Consider the following 27,909-nt stretch of genomic DNA (forward strand, 5'->3'; position numbering starts at 1 on the left):
CGACCTATAGCAGAAACTATGATTAGTATTGCTTAAAAATAAAATAAAAAGCTCAACGATAATCAATCAGTAATAAAATTTTATTTCCATATAAAATTTTATTTCCATATAAAATTTTATTTCCATATAAAATTTTGCCAAAATTTTATTTCTATGGAAAATTTTGTCAAAACTTTAACATATTTCTCTAGAAAATTTTGTCAAAATTTTATTTCTATAGAAAATTTTGCCAAATTTTTTTTTCTATAAAAAATTTTGTCAAAATTTTATTTCTATTGAAAATTTTGTCAGAATTTTATTTTTATAGAAAATTTTGTCAAAATTTTATTTCTATAGAAAATTTTGTCAAAATTTTATTACTATAGAAAATTTTATCTAAATTTAACTAAATTTCTATAGAAAATTTTGTCAACATTTATTTATGTAAAATGTTTTACTAAATCCAATATAACCATCAAGTTATAAGCTTTTGAAGGAAAACGTGGGGTTAAAAATTATACAATATCCCAGCAAAAAAAGCGTCGCCAAAAAGTAATGAAATTGTTCTTTTCGGATCCGGAAGTGGTGCAAAATTGACGCAGAAGCGATGAATTTAACATGGACTTGCCATAGGAGGGAAGTCCTCCATTTCAACAGCCGTTGCAATGAATTTGCATCACTTCTTTAGGTGTGATCCGAATTCAATGTTTTGGATGTAAATTAAAAAATTCTGTGATATTCAAATAAATATTTTTTATAAATTTTTATAATTTTTAATGGATTCTAACGCTTGTCGGAAACGTTTGACTTCAAATATTTTCAAAAATTCACAATTTTTTCAGATTGGATTTAACATTTTTTTCGACGAAATTTAAATTATTTGTACCATTTTATGAATTCTTACTCTGTTTTTAACCTATTTGAAACAAAAAGGTTCAAATTACCCATTAAAAGTATGAAAAAAACCAAGTTATAAAAAATTGAATTAAAAGAATTTCCTGGGTAGTTAAAATAAAGAACATCATTGGGGGTGCATCTTCTGGAATTGCTTTTAAAGTTGTGCCTTTGGAAGAACTTTCACATTTTTTTGCTGGGATCCTTATATCGCTATACAAAGTTCTAGAAAAGAGCATAATTTAAGTAAAAAAAAAATAGAAAAATATTAAGTATTTTTGCGAATTTAGAATTTAATAAAATTTTGTACTTCATTTCACATTTTTAGTTCATGTTATTGAAGTAAGCACAAAATAATAAAATAAAGAAAATATTCTCTAAAAAAAACAATTATTTATTAAATAAATAATATTTATTTCCAACATTCACATCTTAAGGCAAACAGATAGTTGTTGAAAGTTCCATTTGCTACGTAATATTAGGAATCCAAATTTCATAATTTTTTAATGAAAGATTTTTTTAAACACTCAGAGATATTAAAGTATTAATTGCTCGTAACGCCAGTGAAAGCAATTATTTAATTATTGTAAATAATATAATAAATTAAAATTTTTAATATGTACATAGCACAATCACTTTATCTAACAAAAAGCACTCATCATTCAAACTCTCACCAAATTAACCAAAGGTTATGGGATATCTGCAACTATCGTAATAATCTCAAGAATTTTATAGACGCCTCAGAAAAAACACTAAAGAAAAGTTTTCCCCCTTTTGCTTTATTTTAATAGATAACAAATAGAAATTGTAAGTGAATATTGCCCCCTTTGGATATCTTTGGCTAGTAAATCTCAAACGACAAAATGCCACTTTTTACCAAAAAAATGCCAAAATCCGCAATGTCCACAGATCCCACGTTCCATGACAATAACAATGGAATTATACCCAATGGAAAGACGGCACAACATAATGGCAATGGAGCTCTTCAAAAATCCGCAAATGAATCGAATGTCACAAAACCCCAATTGATTTTCCATTGTCAGCTGGCCCATGGCAGTCCGACGGGATTGATTACCGGATTCGCCAGTGTTAGAGAATTGTATAAGAAAATTGCCGAGTGCTATGACATACCGGCAGAGGAAATCCTATTTTGCACACTAAATTCACATAAGGTCGATATGACCAAGCTGCTGGGTGGTCAAATTGGTTTGGATGACTTCATATTTGCCCATCGCAAAGGTCAACCCAAAGAAATTGAAATACAAAAAACCGAAGATGCCCTGGGACTGACTATAACCGATAATGGAGCGGGTTTTGCATTTATTAAACGCATCAAAGAGAATTCCATTATAGATCGCATAGAGCATATTCTGGTGGGCGATCACATTGAGAAATTAAATGGCGAGAGTATGGTGGGTAAACGCCATTATGAAGTGGCCCGCTTACTAAAAGAGATTCCTACGGGTGGCACATTTACCCTACGTTTGGTGGAGCCAATGCGTAGTGGTTTCCAGGGTGTGGGGCCACGATCACAATCCCGCTTGCCTTCAGGTCGGGGTGGTGGTGGTGGCTATGGTAGCGGTAAGGAAACGCTACGTTTCAAGGCGAATGGTAATGTTCAAATCGAGGAGAAATTCGATGATTCCACCCAAGCGGGTATAGAGGCCATAAATAATTTACTCGAGTCCTTTATGGGTATTAACGATGCCGAATTGGCCACACAAATCTGGGATTTGGGTGTGGACAAAACGAATTCCATGGATTTTGCCGAGGCCATTGATAATTCCGATTTGGAGTCCTTCGGTTTTACCGATGACTTTATCATTGAACTATGGGGTGCTATAACGGATGCCAGACGTAAAAGAGGCAACAAATAAATAACTCATTCCGGCAATCAATCACCAGACCCCCCTCAGACTATTGTTGTTATATAATTTTTAGTTATAGAAAGCAAAAAAAATATATATTGCATATTTTTGAAGAAAAAAAATTTTGCTCATTTACCCCAATTGATTGATATTGTGGTTATAGTTTGTAGAAAATTAAACATATATGAAAAATTTGTATGCAGAAATTTTTATTTATTTTTCTAAGAAATAAAACAAAAATAGTAAACAACTTTTTCAAAAATAGCACATTTTTTTAATCTTTAATATTCTTATTTTCAATCTGCTAATAAACAAAAAACAAAAAAATAGAATAAAGAAAATCATACGACCTACATATAATACCTATATACAATTGCCAATATTTATATTTAAATTTAATTTTATTACAATATATACATAAATTACATGTTGCATATTTTCTTATATGCTTTATAAACATTTTTATTTTTTGTTTTAGAAACTATGCTATTTGTTTGGCTTTGTAATAAATTTTTAGTTCTGTATTTCCCTTTTCTCTCTTAAGTTGCAAATTATTTAAATTTATAATTTGTATATGTTTCTCCACCATACTTGAAGTATTTTATATTTGATATTTTAAATTTAGCATTTATAGTTCTTTTTCTTATCAGTTTATATTTGATTTCTTTTCCTGAAATACATGTTAAATATACACTTATTTATAGAAACCATGATTTTTTTATTTTCTTCGATATTTCTTTGGTAAGTTTTATTTTCTAATATTTAATTAAGCTTAAAAATAATTATAATATAAATATTATTATAATTTTTTATACCCACCAAGAAGATGAAGAACATTGGTATTAGTAAGTTATTGAAGAGAATACCAATCTATAAAAGCCTAGCTATACATGTTTCATCGCTGGCTAAAGCAAATTTCCATTGACTTCAGTATAGATCTTGAGCGGGAGTAGATGATTCATTTTGGGTCTTTTATGGTAATTTCTGACATTTTTTCAATTTCCTTGATCTTTTTGTCCAATAAGCTCGTGTAAAAACTGATAATAAGTAGAATAATTAATTCAGACGTTGTTGTTGTTGTTGTAACAGTTGTTATTGTGATTTCATCCATTTTAACTGGTTGGCTGATAAGTCCCCGGTCTAACAAAGAAAAAAACATTTTTTTTGTCAAAGTTCGTTTTTATTATTCAACATAACATAGTTCCCTTCAAGAGCGATACAACGATTATAACGACCTTCCAATTTTTTGATACCATTTTGGTAATACTCCTTCGGTTTTGCCTCAAAATAGGCCTCAGTTTCGGCAATCACCTCTTCATTGCAGCCAAATTTTTTCCTGCGAGCATTCTTTTGAGGTCTGAGAACAAGAAAAAGTCGCTGGGGGCCAGATCTGGAGAATACGGTGGGTGGGGAGGCAATTCGAAGCCCAGTTCATGAATTTTGGCTATCGTTCTCAATGACTTGTGGTTCGGTGCGTTGTCTTGGTGGAACGAAACTTTTTTCTTCTTCATTTTGGGCCGTTTTGCCGCGATTTCGACCTTCAAACGCTCCAATAACGCCATATAATAGTCACTGTTGATGGTTTTTCCCTTCTCAAGATAATCGATAAAAATTATTCCATGCGCATCCCAAAAAACAGAGGCCATTACTTTGCCAGCGGACTTTTGAGTCTTTCCAAGCTTCGGAGACGGTTCACCGGTCGCTGTCCACTCAGCCGACTGTCGATTGGACTCAGGAGTGTAGTGATGGAGCCATGTTTCATCTATTGTCACATATCGACGGAAAAACTCGGATGTATTACGAGTTAACAGCTGCAAACACCGCTCAGAATCATCAACACGTTGTTGTTTTTGGTCAAAATGTGAGCTCGCGCGGCACCCATTTTGCACAGAGCTTCCGCATATCCAAATATTGATGAATGATATAACCAACACGTTCCTTTGATATCTTTAAGCCCTCTGCTATCTCGATCAACTTCATTTTATTGTCATTCAAAATCATTTTGTGGATTTTTTGATGTTTTCGTCGGTAACCACCTCTTTCGGGCGTCCACTGTGTTCACCGTTCTCCGTGCTCATTTCACCACGCTTGCATTTTGCATACCAATCAATTATTGTTGATTTCCCTGGGGCAGAGTCCGGAAACTCATTATCAAGCCAAGTTTCTGCTTCCACCGTATTTTCCCCCTTCAGAAAACAGTATTTTATCAAAACACGAAATTCCTTTTTTTCCATTTTTTTCACAATAACAAAAGTTGCTTCACAAAAGACGCTCTATCTCACAAACTAATTGACTTACAGACGTCAAATTTTGACACGAATCATTTGAAGGTTAGTACTATATAAAAATATTATGCATTTAATACTAGCGACGCCATCTATATGTCAGACCGGGGACTTATCAGCCAACCTGTTATGTTATACGCTTTGGTACTTCAGCTTGTGGCCAGATCGAGGAACTCTGCGACTAAGGTGGGGTGTGTGCAGAGTGATCTGGTGGTAAGTCGGGTTGGTTTAGCTGGGCAAGAGAAAATATGACGCGTGTCGTGTGGCCCTTGGTTGCAAATTGGACATACATCAGCTACGCTGCTATCAAACACTGATAAGTAGGAATTGAGACGGCTGAACTTGCCTCATATTAATTGGGCTAAAACTACCCTAGTCTGCCGTGGGAGGTCCCTTTCCTCCGGTGCTATGGGCGGTGGTCGGACTCCGAGAACAGCATTAACCTTGTAGCTTCTCACCGCTTCAGCTACAGTATCCTCATGAACCCTGTTCAAACCTGCCTGGTACGCTGCTTGATCTAGAGTCTCTTTTTTGTAGCGTTGGATCTCGCGCTCTAGATGATGTATATCAACCCTTACGTTCCTGGGTGGTGGTTGTGTATCCATGAGATGGTGATTTGGATGATTACTGCGATAACAACCCAGGAGATACCGCTTTGACAACATGTAATTGTGTCTTCGCACAGTCGCAGTTCTAAGAGCAGCGTTCTGGCAGGTCTGTATGGTATTCCACTGAGTATCATTAGTCTGCGGTGTCCATACTAGGGCTGCGTAGTTGACCACTGACCGGCCAATTGCCTTATAGGTATTTAACAAGGTTTCTTTGTCTGCACCCTAAATACTGGCGGCAAGTGACTTAAGGAACTTGTTTCTACCACGGAGCTTATTACTAATTGCAGTGGCATGGGCAGACGACCCGAAAAGGATGTCGAATGTGACCCCAAGAATCTTGAGGTAATTTGTCGTCGGAATTATTTCGCCATCGTCACTAATATTCAACTGTCTGCACACTTCTGCCGTCCATGTAGTGTGGCAGAGGATTTGATGGGGGATATCCTCAAGTTTCTCGCAGTGAAATAACTGGTAAGATTAGTGGTGTAGACGTTTAATCGATCGCAAATATCATCAACATTGGGCCCAGATGATTTTACAATTGTATGCGTATGATACAATCTCGACGCCGTCCGAAGGGTAGAGGTTAAACAGTGCCAGAGATATCACCCCACCCTGGGGAACTCCCTGTTTCACTCTACGGGGTCTTGATTTCCTATCCCTAAATTCCACATAAAACTGGCGTCCGCACAGATAATTAGTAACCCAACGCTAGCTTCCAGCCGGTAGGGACGTGTTCTCGACGTCCTCGAAAAGTCTGGCATGGTTGACCGTATCGAATGCCTTCGATAGGTCAAGCGCCACGAGCTGCCACCTAACCTAACCTAAGGGTGAATCTAATCATCAACATGAATTCCCCAAAGTACACAGTACGACAACGGCTTTGTATGCCATTTCAGCATTTATAAATATGTGACTCAATCAGCCCAGCCGTGTCACAGGACGGTGTTAGGTTAGGTTAGGTGGCAGCCCGATGTATCAGGCTCACTTAGACTATTCAGTCCATTGTGATACCACATTGGTGAACTTCTCTCTTATCACTGAGTGCTGCAGGAATCGAACCCACGACCTTGTGTATGCAAGGCGGGCATGCTAACCATGCACCACGGTGCTCGAGTCTTTGCCTGGTTTCAGTAGTGGAATCATCCTATCCATTTTCCAGATATCGGGTATAATGGGCGATTCTAAGGACAAATTGAGGAGTCTGGTCAAGTACTCAACTCCCAGTATTCCAAGATGCTTCAGCATTAGGATAGGCCCAGCGCTTTGGATGGTTTCGCGCTGTTGATGACATCGGTAACTTCGGCTATGATAAATTGTGGTGTGTCATCGGCTCGGAGACCACGGGTGCTCTCCTTTTCGCTCTATCACTCTCGGGGTGCTCGACAAACAGTCGGTTGAATAATGTGGCGCACCTCTTCGGATCACATACGGTCACGTCGCCAAAGGTGACTGAAATACCATCGAGAGGGCTCTCACTATTGACCACAATTTACCCGTTCCTGTGGCTAGGTTACATTGCTTCAGTTGCTCTAACCAAGTGTTCCGCCTATGCTCGCCGACTATCTTACTAATCTCTAGACTCAGTTCCCTGATTCTAGGATCAGCGAGTCCCCCGCTTCGGCTGGGAAGTTGGGCCTCACTTGGGCAATTAGACCAGCTAGAATGAAGCGAGCGGCTGCTGCGTAGATGATGTCCCGGAACGCCCACTGGGTAACATGAACATGGGAGGGGGCGGGAGCTCACTGAAGCGGAGATCTGTGTATTCTCTGAAGCCTTCCCAGTTGGCTTTCTTTTGGTTAATAAACGTCCGACATTCATAGGTTATGAAATCGGAGGGTCGGTTAATGGTGAGAATTATGGGGAGGTGAGCTGAATTTGGACCTATAACCAGACTGCGTTTATATCAGGCGAACATAACTAGAATTATAATATTCATAACAATAATTATTAAATTAAATAATTGGTACTTGCACTGTAGTGAAAAAACATGTCCAATTATATCAAGAGCTAAATCCCGTTAAGTTTTCGGTGGGGATTGATGCTTTAAGAAATAATCGAGTTTCAGTTTCGAAAGGGAAATGTCCCTTCTTATAATTTTTTTTATTCGAAATGGACTCTTAAACCGCCTAAAAATATGCAGTGCAAATATTCTGTAGTTGGTAAAATGAGCTACTCAGAGTTAGAGTTGTGCCACTTTAATGGCAAATTTGCCATTTTTTTAAGCGGTAATACTTTTTTCTTGTGCCGCTAACCCCCATTTTCAGGAAGCTCCGTTAGTGCTACGTTAGCTAACGAACTTTTAAACCGTACTATGGACATGTCTGTCATTATGTCTATATATTCCATATGCCAGTTAGGAACTTAACTGGTAAAAATTTTTCAGTTAAAGTTAACCGGAGAGAAGATATTTCGATTTTACTTTCTGTTAACTGGGAGTTAAAGTCTAACGGAGATACATGAAAATGGCCGTAAATGTGATATTTTTTACACTATTGTGCCACCTTTTCGGCATAGTGTGCCACTTTTTAATAGCATTTATTTATACGAAAATCTACGATTTTTACACATTGTTACGGATATGGTCGGTGTCTTAACAACTAATCGAGTTTACCAATCGAATACTATATTTGTTTACAATTTCCCCTTTTGTGTCATAATATTCTCTGTGGACAAGTGTTCCTCCTAAAGTATGCAAAGGAATATCATTAAAATGGACGATCATACACTGAAAACCGTGAACCCACCAGGAAGAAAATTTTTGGTTAATTTTAGAAAATTTAGATTATTTTTTTGAAAATTTGCAGATATCATACCGATATCACAAAAATAAGTAAATATTTTTCGACAAATTCAAGAAAATTTATTAGACATAATTATTTTTGTCAGGTGTTAAAGAACATTTTGTAGTTTGAAGAAAAAATTGGAGTTCACAATTGCAAGAATGTCTTTAGTGTCATACAAAGTTTAAGATGGGCGCATTTGTAGTAAAATTTACAAATTTAAAGAAATACCCAGCAATCAAAGAGCTTCCAAAAAGTAGTTTGGATCCCCAATTTGTGATCCGGAAGTACTTAAAACTTGGATCATCTCCAATGAATTTTACATGGGCTTGTCATAGGACGGAAGTACTCCATTTTTGGATCCTTTGCATTGCTTTAGAAGCTGTGCCTTGAAAGTTCATTTGGATGAAGAAATATAAAATAAAAACAATTTTTTTTCCAATTTCATTTTTTATTTTTATCAGTATTTTTTTATTACATTTTTATTTTCTTATTATCTAATTTTTACAAATTGAAAAACTTCTTCGCTTCCACCGGGGGTTAAACCTGGGTCTGTTGGCACCATAACAGAGCCACAAACACCATTGAAGACGATGCATCAAAACGTCTATTCAAATGTTTGTGATATGAACCTAATATGACACCACGGCATTCTAACTACTTCCTGAGATGTTCTTTATTATAATGAATAAAAAAATAAAAAACTCTGGTTCAAATCTCACCAGCGGAAAATTTTTTATTAAATATTTTTCTTTTTTTTTGTTATACACCGTTTTTATTTTTTTTCCGGCATATATTTTTGTATAAATTTATTTTTTCCATTAAAAATCAACAAAAAATTAAAAATTATCGTAATTTGCAAAACCTTCTCCAAAGGACGGACATGCTCAGATCGACTCAGAATTTCACCACGACCCAGAATATATACTTTATGGGGTCTTAGAACAATATTTCGATATGTTACAAACGGAATGACAAAGTTAATATACCCCCATCCTATGGTGGAGGGTATAAAAAATAAAGTGTTTGAGAATAGTTATGACTTTAATTGAAACATTAAATGATGCAATATATTTTTTTAATCAAACAAAGAACAAACAGCTTGTTAAGAAAATGAGTGAATATTTTCGCGATTTTTATTAAACAATTAAATGAAAAATGTAGTCGATGTCGATTGCAAAACTCAATTAATAGTTTAACTTTCGGTCGTATATACTTGTTTTTAATTAAATACAATTTTTCGCATTTTTTAAGTGAGTACTTTTTTTAACAGGAAATACATACACACAAAATAATAATAATATAATTTTTGAACCTATAATAAATTGTTGTCAAAGAAAATTTTTAAGTTCAACAAAATTTTTGTTGATATAACACAATTGTGATTGGAATTACAAAATAAAATTTTAAGTAATTTCAATTGTATATATTTTAGTAAAAACTAAAACAGATTTGTCTACAACATTTGTGTTTTCTGTAACATATATATACAAAATGAGATTTAATACAAAAAAAAAAAAATGATACATCAACAATATCACGCATCGCTGTATAGCTTTGCTTATATTTATTTTATTATTATTATTTTTTTTTTATTTACCTATACATATAATTTATATATATATATATTTTTTTTTTGAGCACGTGTTTTTTCTTCTGTTGTATGTATGTTACCATTCCGCGACACTAAGATTAGAAGAATTTTTTTGTTTTGTTTCTTGAAATTTTCCTTATAAACTGTCTGACCTTGGTATTCGCATAAATATCTGGGTTTTGTTTATTTTATTTTCTTTCCTTTTTGTCTTGCCCATTATTTGCCGGGTATTTGTGTTTTTTCCGTATATTTCGGCCACCTCCAATTTGCCGAGTTTTTCATTGATAAATTTATTCCCGATGAGACATTTTGCAAGGAACATTTAAACATTCAAGACAAGGTAGTGTATATGTATGAAAATTCTGTTATTTTAAATGAGATGAGAATATGTGTAGATCTTTCTGTTTGTTATTAATTATATGTGGATGGATATATGTTCCGTTGGATAGATAGATGGATGTATAAATAATGTGGAAAAATGTGAAAAAACCTGTGATTTTTATGGGTGACTAAGAAAGCAAAATACTACTAATGTTTTTGAATTTTAAACAATTTTCTAAGTGGGTGGAGAGAGAGAGCAGATATGTTGACATTTATTTGCCATGGTTTTCTGGTGTTTGTGAAATACATCTTATGATTGCCATTCCAAAGTCCTTCGTTTCTGAGGAAATGAAACAGGTACCACCCATTTTATACCCTGCGATTGATAAATCTAGTTAACGCTGAAATATACGGTCTAATAGACTAGGTTAGATGTAATGATAGCCAGTTACTTCAGACTCACTTAGACTTTCAGTTCCTTGTGATAATACCATATATCTGAACTTTTCTCTTATCTATGAGCGCTACCCGATTTTAGTGTTTAATAGTGATTTCGATATAACACAAATGTGTTGAATATTTTACACTCTACCCCAATAAATCGAATTTTTTTGTTCGATTGGAAAATCTAGTGCAGCCTACCCAAAACATGCACATTATATTCTACCAAAACTGGGCAATTTTTGTTGTTTGTTGGTAGACTAGTAGAATTCTTTATGTTAGTAGATTTTGCAAAATATTGCTTCACAAAATTTTCTATAGAAATAAAATTTTGAAAAAAATTTTCTATGGAAATAAAATTTTGACAAAATTTTCTATGGGAATAAAGTTTTGACAAAATTTGATTTCTATAGAAAATGTTCTATAACAATAAAACGTTGACAAAATTTCTACGACAATAAAATTTTGACAAAATTTTCTATAGAAATAAAATTTTGTCAAATATTTATTTAAATAGAAAATTTTGTCTAATGTTTTAAAAATTTTATTTCTATAGAAAATTTTGTCAAAATTTTATTTCAATAGAAAATTTTGTTAAAATTTTATTTCCATAGAAAATTTTTTTCAAAATTTTATTCTTGTAGAAAATTTTGTCAACGTTTTATTGTTATAGAACATTTTCTATAGAAATCAAATTTTGTCAAAACTTTATTCCCATAGAAAATTTTGTCAAAATTTTATTTCCATAGAAAATTTTGTCAAGTAGAGGATGCTGATGAGGAATGTGCTAATTCCGAAACGTGCGTCCATCCAACCATCTTGCAGTCTATAGGGCTTTGCCCAAATAAATTTGGTTAATCTACACTTGTAGTTTAGTCAATGTATGGTTTTAAGCTGCAATAAAAACAACAACAATGCTTAAAGAACAAAAACCAACAATAACAAAACAAAACGAATGAAAGAAAGAAGAGGAAGCACGCTCAAAATAAAACCCAGCCAACTTCACTCAAATCGATGATTTGATGGTGGCAAAGGAAAAGAGAGATGTTTGTATGAATTTATTTCGGCATAAGCCGGTTATCAATGTAAAACCTTTTTTCGGAAGGTTCAAGTGTGGTTTATTGTTGGGTTTAATGAACTGCCTGAATTTATTCTGATAATTGGTTGATAGTTTTGCGGCAAGTAGAGGATGCTGGTGAGGAATGTGTTAATTCCGAAACGCGCGTCCATCCAACCATCTTGAAGTCTATAGGGCTTTGCCCAAATAAATTTGACAAGCAGACTTTTCCTCTGTTTGTTAAGCTACACTTGTAGTTTAGTCAATGTATGGTTTTAAGCTGAAATCAAAAAAAAAAAAAAAAAAACAACAACAAAATTTGATTTCTATAGAAAATGTTCTCTAACAATAAAATTTTAACAAAATTTTCTATAACAATAAAATTTTGACAAAATTTTCTATAACAATAAAAATTTGACAACATTTTCTATAGAAATAAAATTTTGACAACATTTTCTATAGAAATAAAATTTAAACAAAATTTTCAATAGAAATAAAATTTAAACACAATTTTCAACAGAAATAAAATTTTAACAAAATTTTCTATTGAAATAAAATTTTGACAAAAATTAATATAGAAATAAAATCTTCACAAAATTTCCTATAGAAATAAAATTTTAACAAAATTTTCTATAGAAATAAAATTTTAACAAAATTTTCTATAGAAATAAAATTTTAACAAAATTTTCTATAGAAATAAAATTTTGAGAAAATGTTCTATACTAAAAAAATTTTGTGAAAATGTTATATTAAAATAAAATTTTGAAAAAATTTTCTACAGAAATAAAATTTTGACAAAATTTTCTATTGAAATAAAGTTTTATCAAAATTCTCTATAGAAATAAAATTTTGTCAAAATTTTCTATTGAAATACAATTTTGAGAAAATTTTCTAAAGTAATAAATAGTAGCCAGTGATTTCAGGCTCATTTAAACTATTCGGTATAACATATAGTGATGAACATTTTTATACCCTGCGCCACACTGTGGAACAGGGTATTATAAGTTAATGCATATGTTTGCAACACCCTAAAGGAGACGAGATAGACACATGGTGTCTTTGGCAAAAATGCTCAGTGTGGGCTCCTGAGTCGATATAGCCATGTCCGTCCGTCCGTAAACACATTTTTGTAATCAAAGTCTAGGTCGCAGTTTTAGTCCAATCGACTTCAAACTTTGCACAAGTATGTGTTTTGGCTCAGAATAGAACCCTATTGATTTTGGAAGAAATCGGTTCAGATTTAGATATAGCTCCCATATATATCTTTCGCCCGATATAGACTTATATGACCCCAGAAGCCAGAGTTTTACCCCAATTTGGTTGAAATTTTTTAGGAGTACAATTAGTACTATAGTCAAGTGTGCCAAATTTTATTGAAATCGCTTCAGATTTAGATATAGCTCCCATATATAGCTTTCGCCCGATTTACACTCATTTGCCCACAGCGGCCAATTTTTTTCTCCGATTTAGTTGAAATTTTGCATAAGGAGTAGAATTAGCATTGTAACTATGCGTACCAAATTTGGTTGAAATCGGTTCAGATTTGGATATATCTCTCATATATAGCTTTCGCCCAATTTACACTCATATGACCACAGAGGTCAATTTTTAACTCCGATTTAGTTCACATTTTGCAAAGGGAGTATAATTAGCATTGTAGCTATGCGTGCCAAATTTGGTTGACATCGGTTCAGATTTAGATATAGCTCCCATATATATATTTCGCCCGATATGGACTTATATGGCCCCAGAAGCCAGAGTTTTACCTTACTTTGGTTGAAATTTTGCACTAGGAGTACAATTAGTAGTGTAGTCAAGTGTGCCAAATTTTATTGAAATCGGTTCAGATTTAGATATAGCTCCCATATGTATCGTTCGCCCGATTTACACTCATATGACCACAGTGGCCAATCTTTTACTCCGATTTAATTGAAATTTTGCACAGGGAGTAGAATTAGCATTGTAGCTATGCGTGTCAAATTTGGTTGAAATCGGTTCAGATTTAGATATAGCTCCCATATATAGCTTTCGTCCGATTTACACTCATATGACCACAGAGGCAAATTTTTTGCTCCGATTTAGTTGAAATTTTGCACAGGGAGTAAAATTAGCATTGTTGCTATGCGTGCCAAATTTGGTTGAAATCGGTTTAGATTTGGATATAGCTCCCATATATATGTTTTTCTAATTTCGACAAAAAGTTGTATAAATGACTCTAATTTTCCTAAACTTCTAATACGTATATATCGAGCGATAAATCATAAATAAACTTTTGCGAAGTTTCCTTAAAATTGCTTCAGATTTAAATGTTTCCCATATTTTTATACCCTCCATCATAGGATGGGGGTATATTAACTTTGTCTTTCCGTTTGTAACACATCGAAATATTGCTCTAAGACCCCATAAAGTATATATATTCTGGGTCGTGGTGAAATTCTGAGTCGATCTAAGCATGTCCGTCCGTCCGTCTGTTGAAATCACGCTAACTTCCGAACGAAACAAGCTATCGACTTGAAACTTGGCACAAGTAGTTGTTATCGATGTAGGTCGGATGGTATTGAAAATGGGCCATATCGGTCGACTTTTACGTATAGCCCCCATATAAAGGGACCCTCAGATTTGGCTTGTGGAGCCTCTAACAGAAGCATATTTCATCCGATCCGGCTGAAATTTGGTACATGGTGTTGGTATATGGTCTCTAACAACCATGCAAAAATTGGTCCACATCGGTCCATAATTATATATAGCCCCCATATAAACCGATCCCCAGATTTGGGTTCCGGAGCCTCAAAGAGAAGCAAATTTCAACCGATCCGGCTGAAATTTGGTACATGGTGTTGGTATATGGTCTCTAATAACCATGCAAAAATTGGTCCACATCGGTCCATAATTATATATAGCCCCCATATAAACCGATCCCCAGATTTGGCTTGCGGAGCCTAAAAGAGAAGCAAATTTCATCCGATCCGGCAGAAATTTGGTATATGGTGTTGGTATATGGTCTCTAACAATCATGCAAAAATTGGTCCTCATCGGTCGATAATTATATATAATCCCCATATAAACCGATCCCCAGATTTGGCTTGCGGAGCCTCAAAGAGAAGCAAATTTCATCCGATCCGGCTGAAATTTGGTACATGGTGTTGGTATATGGTCTCTAACAACCATGCAAAAATTGGTCCACATGGGTTCATAATTATATATAGCCCCCCATATAAACCGATCCCCAGATTTGGCTTGCGAAGTCTCCAAGAGAAGCAAATTTCATCCAAGCCGGTTGTAATTTGGAACATGGTGTTAGTATATGATCTTTAACAACCGTGCCAGAATTGGTCCATATCGGTCCATAATTATATATAGCCCCCATATAAAACGTTCTCCAGATTTGACCTCCGGAGCCTCTTGGAGGAGCAAAATTCATCCGATCCGGTTCAAATTAGGAACATGGTGTTAATATATGGTCGCTAACAACCATACCAAAATTGGTCCAATCACACAAAAATTGGTCCATATTGGTTCATAGTCATGGTTGCCACTAGAGCCAAAAATAATCTACCAAAATTTTATTTCTATAGAAAATTTTGTAAAAATTTTATTTCTAGAGAAAATTTTGTTAAAATTTTATTCGGTTCATAATAAAATTTTCATCATTGTCAAAATTTTATTTCTATAGAAAATTTTGTCAAAATTTTATTTCTATAGAAAATTTTGTTCAAATTTTATTCGGTTCATAATCATGGTTGCCACTCGAGCCACAAATAATCTACCAAGATTTTATTTCTATAGAAAATTTTGTCAAAAGTTTATTTCTATAGAAAATTTTGTTAAAATTTTATTTCTGTAGAAATTTTTGTAAAAATTTTCTTTCTATAGAATATTTTGTCAAAATTTTTATTTCTATAGAAAATTTTGTGAAAATTTTATTTCTATAGAAAATTTTGTTAAAATTTTATTTCTGTAGAAAATTTTGTCAAAATTTTATGTCTACTTTGTCAAACTGAATTATATACGTATTGGATCGATGTTTTTTGATACCTTGGTTTTAAGATACCTTGCCATCGGCAAGCGTTACCGCAACTTGAGTAATTCGATTGTGGATGGCAGTGTTTAGAAGAAGTTTCTACGCAATCCATGATGGAGGGTGCATAAGCTTCGGCCTGGCCGAACTTACGGCCGTATATACTTGTTTTTACTAACATTGTGTTCCACCCTAGTGCATTAGCCGACTTAAATTTTGAGTCTATAGATTTTGTTGAAGTCTATTAAATTCTGTCCAGATCGAGTGATATTTAAATGTATGTATTTGGGACAAACCTTTATATATAGCCCCAACACATTTGACGGATGTGATATGGTATCGAAAATTTAGATCTACAAAGTGGTGCATGGTATAATATAGTCGGCCCCGCCCGACTTTAGACTTTCCTTACTTGTTTATGGATCAATCAGGCTTTAAATGCATGTTCTATTAGAATACATTTCTCATTTATCGGATTTGCATTCAGTTTTCACTAATTAAAACAAACTATAATATTTGCTTAAAAAAAAATTCGTTAAATTTAGGATATGAAATTTGGAAATTCGCATCCCTCTGCTTTAAACTAGAGGTGTGCACGTGACACGAAATTGTCGTGACTCACGCATGAGTCGTGTTGCGTGAGCGTGATTAACAAACCAAAATGTCGTGCGTGAGCGTGAGTCACGAAAATAATATCTTCGTGAGTGTGCGGGATGCGCTTTACAGACTATCAGTTATTCCGGACGGAATGTCGGTGTTTGTAAAGAATCTTACAGTGTGTCGGATCGATACGACATGTCGGGGATGACTAAATAATCGGTAAATGTGTTATCGATCACATAAACATACAGCAGTATCGATTATGCCTTCAGACTTAACTTATAATGTGCACAATATATGGGATATATTCGACACGAGCACTGTCGTCCGGAATAACTGATAGTCTGTAAAGCGCATGAGTAAGGAATTACGCTCATGAAAATATTCCCGCTCACCAACATAAAACGCTTAAGAGTTAAATTCATTTACAATTTTAGTGACACCTGGGATGTTAAGAATTTAATAAAGCTGTTGATTTTAATAATGCTCATGTTTTCAGACACGTCGCTAAGGTAAATTACCCATAAAACTAGTCGTGAGTCACGACATTTTTCGTGAGTCACGATATTTTTCGTGAGTCACGGTATTTTTAGTAAGTTGCGACATTTTCGTGCGTGAATGTGCGTGAGTACAAATTTTCTTTTCGTGAGTGTGCATGAGCATGAGTCCTACCACACAATATCGTACGTGAGTAAGTTTTTTTCGTCGTGAGTGTGCGTGAGCGTGAGTAAACTATTACTCACGTGCACACCTCTACTTTAAACACTGAAAAACAGTGAACCCACCAGGAAGAAAACTTTTGATTAATTTTAGAAAATTTTGATTATTTTTAGAAATTTTTAACTAAACAATTTTACAAACGCTGACATCACGCCGATATCATAAAAATAATTAAATATTTTTCGACAAATTCAAGAAAATTTATTAGACGTAATTATTTTATTTAGCTTCCCTACGGGAAATTGGTGCAAATTGCCACTGACCGACCTATCACAGGACTGGTGCCGGTGATCCAGTTTGTCGCAGTTTTTAAATAGTCATAATTTAATGATTTCCATACTCGCTCGATATAAAAATCTTATTGGATCCACAGATTTAGTGAAATAGAATTACCAGAATAACCTATTGTTCAATATATTTAATGACAAACCCATGTTAATGTGACCGGTCCCTTCCATACGCTTTGACCAGAACTGTCATACGTGTATTTAAAATTACAAAAATAACGGGTAGCTCATAGTTGTTTGACTTAAAACAGGTGTCCTCATATGGGGACAGAGGGCGGTAATGGGTTAAGGAAGCTAAATTTAACTTATTTTTATTGGAAAAAAAATTATTTGCTTGTACTTAAATTTTACTATTTTTATCGAAATTTTCCACAGCTATGTCTCAAAAATTTTATGAACTAAACGTGAGTATAAAGTTCAATGACCGTACACATAAGTTCAATATGAACTAAAGTAAAAGAAGATTTTCGTACGATTCCCAAAAATAGTAAGAATGAACTACTGTATGGTTAAAATGGTCATGATTTGGTGCTAATGATTTTCTTCTTTACTTTTAGTTAAATTTTTCTTCTATGAGATGATGTAATTTCGTGAACTACAGTCAAAAAGTACAACAGGGCATTCAAATTTCCTGGTTTTAATAACGCTTTTTGGAAATCTCAAAATGTGGAGTAAAATTTAGTTCAATTTTCGTGCGAGGTAGTTCATTCTTCCTATAAAGCAGTTCACTTTTTTATCTTTCACTTGACAACCAATACCAAAATCCTTAAAGGAAGGTCAAAATCTTTGTATTTTTTTGTTTTCGAGTGTATATTGTGATATTTTTTTTTTTTTATTCGTAAAGACATCTTCGCCGAAATCCTAAAATGTGAAGAAAGTTTCGTTAACAGTACGAACTTTATAATGAAAATAGTTAAAATATTTCGTAGACATTTCGTATACTCGTAAAATGTTTACGAAAACCAATGAAAGTTTCGTTGTTTTAATGAAGAATTTACGATAAATAGTTAATGAAGAATATTTCGTAAAATTAACGGAGAGATTTCTTTCGGTGTAGTCAAAAATGACATTTGTATTTTGGATCGGCCAATACATTTTTGCGCTCACGACAATATAATGATCAGAGAACTATGATTCTTCCTTTTGGTGGTTTGTAAACAATATAATGACCTGTCAATAAAAACAATATGATATTGCTCGAATTTCTAATGGGACAGACATACCAGTGGTAACACTTCGTAGCAGCTACTACAAATTTTACTGTTACTTTTAATATGTCTTCAAATTTGTCTTTTTTGTGGGCTGATAACACAGCAACATTATTCGACCTGCCCTATTGTTGAAATCAATACGGACTATGTTCGTAGATAACATAAAGTCTTGACTAATGTCATTACTGGGGATATTCTATTTAGCAAAATAAGCAAGACCGACAATTGTGTATACACAACAAAGTTATGCAAAATAGAACAACAACAAAAAAAAAACAACGATAGTAGTGTGCAAAACAATCTAAACTAACAAATTCTACTATTGACAAAACAACATTTAAACAATATTACATACATACAAACACAGCATTATGTATAAGTATCGTTTATCGTTTGCTTAAGCATAACAAGTTTTTGTTTTCGAAAAGTCAAATAAAGAACAACAATCTAACAACTACGATCTCAAGAAATCATCGGCACAACGTTAAATACACACCCCCCGAAAACATTGAAGAAATCCAAAACAATTTGTTTTTATTTTTGTTGTTGTGCTCAACCATATGACTACCACTACACACATACAAGTGTGCATATACATATATACCCCCGATTTTGGGAAAACTTATTTGACATCTCCATACACAGTACGAAACCGGTTTTTCTTTACACAGAGCCAACAATCGAAAGACCTTCCAAAAGTATCCAGTGAATTGGCTTTGACCAGTTCTGTTTTATAGTAGAAGAAGCTATTAGGAGTAGATATTGAGACTTAGGGTTACTTATTCCCTATATTCCCTCGCATGATTATACTCTTAAATTGCAAAACTGCTCTTATTATATGACTGTATAATTCTCTTTATCGTATGGTATTTATGCTTAGTATATATTATCAAGATTGTTTGAAAAACACTATGCAACAAAAATTCCATTTGTTTTAAAAAAATAATAATTAAGCACGAGAATTTGACCTCGTGTTGAGTTTCGAAATCTTCATCTTATTGCAGCTCTCATGATGGTTTGATGAAAAACATAATAATTTGTTGTTTTCCATTTTTAAATTATTATTATTTTTATACCCACCCCACATCGAAATATCGATTTCCGACTATATAAAATATATATATTTTTGATCAGGGAGAAATTCTGGGATGATATAACGATGTCCGTCTGTCTCTCTGTTTTAATCACGCTACAGAAGCTTTCGTGCTGAAATACAGAAGCTTTCGTGCTGAAATTTTGCACAAACTTGCCTTGTCACAAACTCGCCTTTTGTCTGCAGGCAGCTCAAATTCGAAGATGGGCTATATCGCTCCAGATTTTGATGTAGCCCCCATAGCGCTGAATATAGTGTGGTTTCGTATATCCCCCATATAGCCCGATCTCCCGATTTGACTTTTTGGGCTTCCATACACTTTTTCCGATTTTCCTAAAATTGGAAATCTAGAGATACTTTCGGTCCATAAACAAATGTGACGAAGATGGTGAGTATAGGTACAGCCCCCATATTGTCCGATCGCCCGCAATTTTTATTCGATTTGTCTGAAATTGGAAATGGAGAGGTATTTTATGTCCACACATAAGTGTACCGAAGATGGTGTGTATCAGTCCAACTTTTGGTATCTCCCCCATTTAGACCGATCTTCCGATTTGACCTCTTGAACGTCTAGACATCCAAATTTTTATGCAATTTGCCTGAAATTCAAAATCTAGAGGTATTTTTTGTCGGTAAATAGGTGTGGCGAATATGGTGTGTATGTTTTGGTACATATGTTTGCTTGGCAGAATATCCACCTGAAATTCTATACATTTCCAAGTAACCGCCACGACGAAGTGCTTTCTAAGGAAGCAGTTATATTTGATTCCTGGTGGTGTGTATTTAATGGCGTTTTCGATTCGCAAAAAATATGTTGCCTTGGTGTTACCCTACTTTTTTCCTCATTGCATTTTCGACCAAATGATAGCGTCATTCCAAAGTTATTGTTAATTCCTAATATTGTGAGAGATACAGGATCCAAAATCTATCACAGTGTCCTTCATATTTTGCTATCAATTTCGAAAATGTTGCACCTTTTTTCCCAATCGAAATCGCTATAAGATTCGGCCCGGCCGAACTTAAGTTTGTATATACTTGTTTTCATTAAAGCTTGCCAAAAATGTATTAGGGACTTTACTGGCAAAACTTATTATATTACCAATCCTGCCAGATTGAGGGAGGGTAGGTGAAAGCCTTCAGTATATCATAAAAGTGAAGATTATCTCGTCTAAGAATAACGTTTTTTGTTAACTAGTCTTGTCATAATTTTTCCCTTTGTTATTAAAACACCAAATCGTATTTTCTGTTGGGGCCATAATCAGCTGATAAACGACTCTTAACTCTTCATCTGAATAATTTTACCCATGCAAAATCTCTTTATCTCTGGCTCTCTGAGTTTTGATAACAGATTGCCATAAACTCTCTTCGTAGCTGCCATAATAATTGGGGTTGGTGTCAATACATTGCGCTAGCAATTTCTCTCTATCTCCCCAACTGTGGGGAATTTGCTCTATTCTACAGCTCTTTTAGGGTATAATTTGATTAAAACCCCGTCAATGTATATGTGAGAACAGTACATCGTTGTTGTTGTATGCTTTGAGTTTTACTACATTTGTGGCTGGCCAGCGATTTGGTTGGTTTGTCGGTTGTGCCAGCTATCGTTGTTTTGTGAATGTCTTATATTATTCGAGGTCGTCGCAAGCTTTAGTTTTAGTTTAATAATCGCACTTGTCGGAGCAACTACAGAAAATAAAAGAAAATCAAGAACAGAAACCAAGAAAAAATTATACAATAATACAAAGGCAACAACAAAATAAAAATCACCAATGAAATAAATATATTATAGAAGAGAATAAACGGAATTAAATGGAATATAATTTTGTAATGAAAAGAAAAACAAATTTTTGCTAATTTTGATATAAAAAAGAAGAAATTATAAAAACAACTTTTTTTTTTAAATAAGAAACAACAATGCAAATTGCCTCTTTAGGAATGTTCTAAGAGTTCAAGAAAAACAAAATATTGTGAAATAGAGTGAGTTCATGGAAAAACAAAACTGGAAAAGAAAAACAACAGCAATGTGTAATGAAAGTAAAATTTTAACAAAATAAAAATCTAGAAAAAAAACCTGAACTCACTAGTGTTTCATCTGCCATCAAGCAAACCACATTTTACAGTCCATCCAGCTACTATCGCAAAAAAAAACTCGAACACACACAGCGTAGCAGACAACAAAGAAGAAACAGAGAACTCGTAAACCTGAAAATCGAAAGAATAATGACCAAATAGATTTTTGTAATATTTTATGATTTGTTTCCACTCTCTAAACAAAGGTAAATTGTGTTAATTATAATTGTATATTCAGTTGAAACATAAAAAATAGAACCATAATAATATGAAATATATAGCTTTGATATTCGCGATGTGAATTACAACAAATATTGGCTTGTGTTGTGCTCCTACATTAAATTGAGAAAGTGTGTTTAGTTAATTAACTAAAATGTTAATTCTATACATATAATACGTATTGCATCCATACTTATTATTGTATACGAGATTGAAAATTGGGCAGAAGTTTATTTGGATTAACATTTTAAAATCCATATGTTTTGGTTTCAGTGTAGTGTTTCTGTTAATTACGTGCTCTTAAATGGCTATTACAGGGACCTTTACATTAAAGGATTTGTTTGTGAAATTCATTCACAATAACGTGATAAAAGAAATTTCGTAAAAGATAGATCATTAGAACAAAACTATTGGGGTAAGCATTTCAAAATATTTTAATACCTCATACACATTAGGCTCGAAATCTATTAAAAGTTGATCTAAAATCCATTATGTATAAGGTAAATGACAGTTGAAATCTAGTTAAAATGTATTTTGGAGGTGTAATATGAATGAGGTATAACACTGAAAAAAGTGAATCCAGCGAATCTTTTCGGAAAATTTTAAATAAAATGAACATCCAAAGGAAAAAATACCACACTCCCTAACGAAATTATAGGTAAATGAAACTCTTCATTCCTATAAAGTATTTTTTGAAGAGAAACTAAGCACGAATTTGTAACAATTGCTGCAATAATTTCTCAAATATTTTTTATTTGTTTTAAAGAAATTTTTTGAACATCAAAAGGAAACTTCGTTCTTCAGAAAATACAACTCTTCTTCCAGTATATAAACATGTGCAGGCTTACGCCTGGGGTTGCTTACACTACCTCAGAAGTAGAGTGGTCAAAACCGGTGGACGAATAGCGGTAGACCGGTTAATACATATAGCGTACATTGTGTCCATCTTTTAATGAATTACATCTTATGATGTGAATTATAATTTTTACCACAATATAATTGTATGTTGCTTTCCAAATTACACGTGTTAATAATCTTTGAACTGGTCATGATGGTTATTCTTCAAAAAAGAAAACAAAACAAACATCGCGAAAAGCCGATTATCAAAAAACAGGGGATTTGACCACTATGAGTAAAGTGGTCAAAAACCCTGAGATTTGGCGGCAGCTTATTAATTTAGGCTTATTTACACTTTCAATGCATTGTGATAAGATGACATTGCGGTTAATTTTTACCGCGACACATTTATTTGCTTTCCAAACTACGAATTTTTATATTTTTTGTCAAACACCAGTTGAGCCAGTCATGATGATTATTTTAAAAAACACTGGGAAAGCCAACTGTCAAAAACAATTTTTTTCACTACTCTACAATGCACAGAAACAAATGTCACGAAAATGTTTCCAATTAAAATTTTAGTCGAGTTTTAAAAAATATTCCATTAAAAATTTAATTGATTCAACAAATTTTTTAATTGAAACAAAAATCAATCACAACAATTAATAGTATCAATTAAGTTTTTAATAGGATCAATTAATTTTTTAAGTGACCTTCAATTAATTTTTTAATTGATACTATCATTTCTGTGATTGAAGACATTTCAATTAAAACATTAATTGGATCAATTAATTTCGTGATTGAATCAGAAATTTTTTTTGTGTGGTAAATTAGCCCGCCTTGCATACAAAGGATCATGTGTTCAATACCACCTTCGACCGAACACCAAAAAAGTTCAACATTTCTGAGTGTTTCAAAGCTTCTCTAAATGGTTTCACCGTAATGAAAAAACCCCGTTCTAACAAGGGAAACTATCATACCTAATCCAAACTAGTTCACTAAAATATTAAAACCAATAGTTTTTCTACATACAAAAAGAATGCATTCGTTCAACTACGATGCCCTACAGCTGGATTTTTAAAGGAAAATCAGCTGGTGGGCATTTCAGTCGAACGAAAGCGTTCGTTTCGTATATATGAAATTTGCTGTAAATTCTAGTAGCAACCAGAGTTGCCAAATCGTTTATCTTAATGTTACTTCCGATTTTCTAATCGTAGCTTTGTTCAGTTGAAAGAAGACTTTCAAATCCCTATAATTAAACTACAATTACATGTAAATATTTGTGTTATTGCAATATAAATTTACAAACGTTTTTGACAAATAATGAATCAAAGATCTAAATTTTTGGCACCAATTTTATTATTATTTACCGTGTTTTTGGCAAACTGCTCTTTCTGCGTAGTGGAAAATAACATCTGTATGCTGTATGTCTGGTTGGCAATCGGACTACATTCGACATCTGTTAGAAATTTAAGGTGCTGTTAAGTCGTCTGATGACAATGTAATATAAAGTGACTCTGAATGTTGATTCTCTCTCGCTCTCTGTTATAGAGAATTCTGAAAACTCTCATTGAAGCAATGTTATTAGTAAACATTGTTTTTTACTTCATCATTGCAGTGGCGAAAAAAGACACATGTTTAGACTCATTTTTGTTCTTTTTGCATTTATAAATTTTGTTGGACTTTGATACCTCAAGCGATAGATTCAATGGACACACATGGTTGGCAATTTGAATTTGTTTACTCCCGCTCCACTTGTATTACTCACACCCCAATCAAGTTTCTCACATCCTGTCTACAAAACAGTGTAAATGCATTGAAGTAATTTCAAAAGCTGGTTGCAAGTTCTTTTGATATGTTTGCGCGTGTGTGTATGTGTATGCAATAAAAGAGCACCACTGTAAATAGGTTTGTTTAATAGAGATAGGCCCCCCATAGATATGCATTTGTATATGTGAGTATATGTCTAAATTCAATAAAATGCATGCCTTTTCAGTTTCTATGTACATACTACCTTAATGCATTCGTTTAGTCTTGCCTTATCTCTAAATTGTTTTTCTTTCATTTGCTCTCCTGAATACGTTTACAAAATTATGATTCTTGTTCTTCCCATTCGTGTTTTTTTTTTTTGAATTGGGTAATTGCCATTAAGAAGACTATGACTGGTCACATTTGAAATCACCAAGAGTGTTTCCCCAGCAACAACATCTGTTGATTTCTTTTGATGTCTACAAGTTAGCCACATCTCTTAATCATCTATGCAAATGTATTAGTTGTTTGTTTGTTTTTTCATCATATATTAAATAGAAAAATAGCTTGTTTTTCTTAAACCTATACCGCTAAAACTTTTACCTGTCATATACTTAATAGAAGCCCATTAAATTGTTTTGCAAAAATTCTTACAAGAAATTTGAAAATTGAACAAGACATACATACATACATATTTTTCTGGCTTTGGGAACCAGATGTTTATACTTCATTGTTGTCACTCAATGAATGTGTGATACCTAAATGAGTATTGTTGAGGAGAGGGAAATGTAAATATACTTTACATAATGTCAATGTGACCATTTTTACACTGCTTCACAGGGGATTTCCCCAATCTTTGAACAATATGTCTGATACTAAAGTTTGGAATTATAGATTTTTTGTTTAAAATTAATTTTTTTTGATCTTCGTTTCTTCAAAGAATAGATTTTTCAACTGATTTATATCTATAGCTAAATTTGATTCGATTTTGTCCAAATTCGATAATCAAATTTCATCTAAATCGCATAGTAATTGTGAACAACTAATACATAGACAGACGAACGGAAACAAAGGGCTAGACAAATTCCGGCGAAGAATCTGAGTCGATTGGTATATATTCTAAGGGACCTGATCAATTTTTTTACACCCCCACCATAGGGTGGGGGTATACTATCTTTTTTTTAATTCCGTTTCTAACATATTCACTAACTAAAAATGAAGTGTCTTAACTATATTTCTAACAAAATTTGGTATAGAAATAAAATTTTGACAAAAAAAAAATAAAATTTTGACAAATTTTTTTATAGAAATAAAATTTTGACAAAATTTTCTATAGAAATAAAATTTCGACCAAATTTTCTATAGAAATAAAATTTTGACAAAATTTTCCATAGAAATAAAATTTCGACCAAATTTTCTATAGAAATAAAATTTTGACAAAATTTTCTATAGAAATAAAATGTTGACAAAATTTTCTATAGAAAAAAAATGATAAAATTTTCCATAGAAAAAAATTTTGGCAAAATTTTCTATAGAAATACAATTTTTCTATGAAAAAAATGTTGACAAAATTTGCTATAGAAATAAGTTTTGACAAAATTTTCTATTGAAATAAAATTTTTACAAAAATTTTCTATAGAAATAAAATTTTGACAACAATTTCCATAGAAATAAAACTTTGACAAAATTTTTCATAGAAATAAAATATTTACAAAATTTTCTATAGAAATAAAATTTTGAAAAATTTGCTATAGAAATAAGTTTTGTCAAAAATTTTTTATAGAAATAAATTTTTGACAATAATTTCCATAGAAATAAAATGTTGACAAAATTTTCCATAGAAATAAAATTTTGATAAAATTTTCCATAGAAATAAAATTTTGACAAAATTTTCTATAGAAATAAAATTTTGAAACAATTTGCTAAAGAAATAAGTTTTGACAAAATTTTCTATCGAAATAAAATTCTGAAATAATTTTTCTATAGAAAGAAAATTTTGACAAAATTTTCTATAGAAATAAAATTTTGTTAATGATATTGTTGACCTTTTTATTTTAATTTTTATGATTTTTTCTCTCATAATCTCGGCTATAGGTCTATAAATTAAACTTGAAAGTGTTGGTTTCTTGTTTTTTTATCTTCCGATATTTCGGTTGACTTCGGACTACTGGACCAGTAGAAAAACAGACAGCGAAGTAACAAGACAGCGGAGAAAATCCTTGAAACGGTTCTGACGAAGTCAACCGAAATATCGGAAAAAAAACAAGAAACCAACAATTTCAAGTTTAATTTATAGACCTATAGCCGAGATTATGATATAAAAAATCATAAAAATTAAAATAAAATTTTGATGAAATTTTCTATGGAAATAAAAATTTCTATTGAAATATTTTTTTTATTAAAGATTTTTTTGTTTGGTAGTTGTTTGGTAGATTATTTTTGGCAACTGTGGTTACATGGCCCATTGGATAGAGTGTTTGCTGTATGGTCCGCGGTTCGATTCACAGCCTAGATAAAAGGTAATTTTAAAAAAGTTATAAAATTAAATTAAAAAGTGCTGAGAAGTAAATAAAGCAATGGTAAACGATATTTGGAAAGAATTATTTTTATAAGGGTAGTTTTTAGCGCAATACACAGTTAGAATTTTAAGAAAATTTTTTCACTGTTGCAGATTATTTTTACCAAATTATGTTTGGATATCGTTGTTCCACTACTTTTAATACTACCCTCGTAGACCATTCAAATGGATCACTTCTCTATGTACATACACATTGGTATATGACAATGCACGTATATGAGAGATAACGAAGGCCAGTATAGTCTTGTGCTAAAGGTTCTTTAAGTTATAAAACAAAAACCAAATTTCGAGTGCACACTTTTGTTCCTATGAGCATGTAATTATTGGTATTGTATTTTTTGTTTTCCTGAAGGAAGGGGGAGGGTTTTGTTCATTTTTGTTTTCGTTCTTGTCTACTTGTGGTTGAGGTTGACAGATATTTTTGAATGATTGTGCAAATTTGCATGTTATAAAAAAGACACACTTTTGAGTTCTTTGTTTGACTTGCACAACTCTTTTGCATTGGTCGGCGTATACATGACAACAAAATGTATTGATGGTAGTAAGACACACGTGAGTTCATTATACTTGTCACATTGACTTCTATGTGTGCTATTGCCATAAAGTGTGACAATGTCACGGTGAGTGAATCCACCCCCCTCCCCCCATATTTATCCTATTTATACAATTGATTCACTCCAATTGTGCCCCACTGTAG

The 27,909-nt window shown here is 32.9% G+C and overlaps 1 protein-coding gene across 12 annotated transcripts in view; it reads left to right on the plus strand.

Annotated features, from left to right (window-relative positions):
- LOC142241126 (PDZ domain-containing protein GIPC3-like) overlaps window positions 1–27,909 on the plus strand; it is a 167,304-nt gene that overhangs the window by 82,510 nt on the left and 56,885 nt on the right. For 4 of the 12 annotated variants that reach the window (XM_075312871.1, XM_075312873.1, XM_075312872.1 and 1 more), the window contains one exon: window positions 1,665–3,448. The exons of 4 other annotated variants lie outside the window; for them this stretch is intronic. In XM_075312871.1, coding sequence (XP_075168986.1) covers window positions 1,737–2,750 — 1,014 coding nt within the window. In that variant the 5' untranslated portion in view covers window positions 1,665–1,736 and the 3' untranslated portion in view covers window positions 2,751–3,448. Of the gene's footprint in view, window positions 1–1,664; window positions 3,449–21,382; window positions 22,036–27,909 lie in introns of those variants that run through there. 4 more of the 12 variants (XM_075312868.1, XM_075312869.1, XM_075312870.1 and 1 more) reach the window with 2 other exon arrangements.

Source organism: Haematobia irritans, chromosome 5 (genome assembly GCF_050003625.1).
Source record: "Haematobia irritans isolate KBUSLIRL chromosome 5, ASM5000362v1, whole genome shotgun sequence".
In the NCBI taxonomy this organism is placed as follows: domain Eukaryota; kingdom Metazoa; phylum Arthropoda; class Insecta; order Diptera; family Muscidae; genus Haematobia; species Haematobia irritans.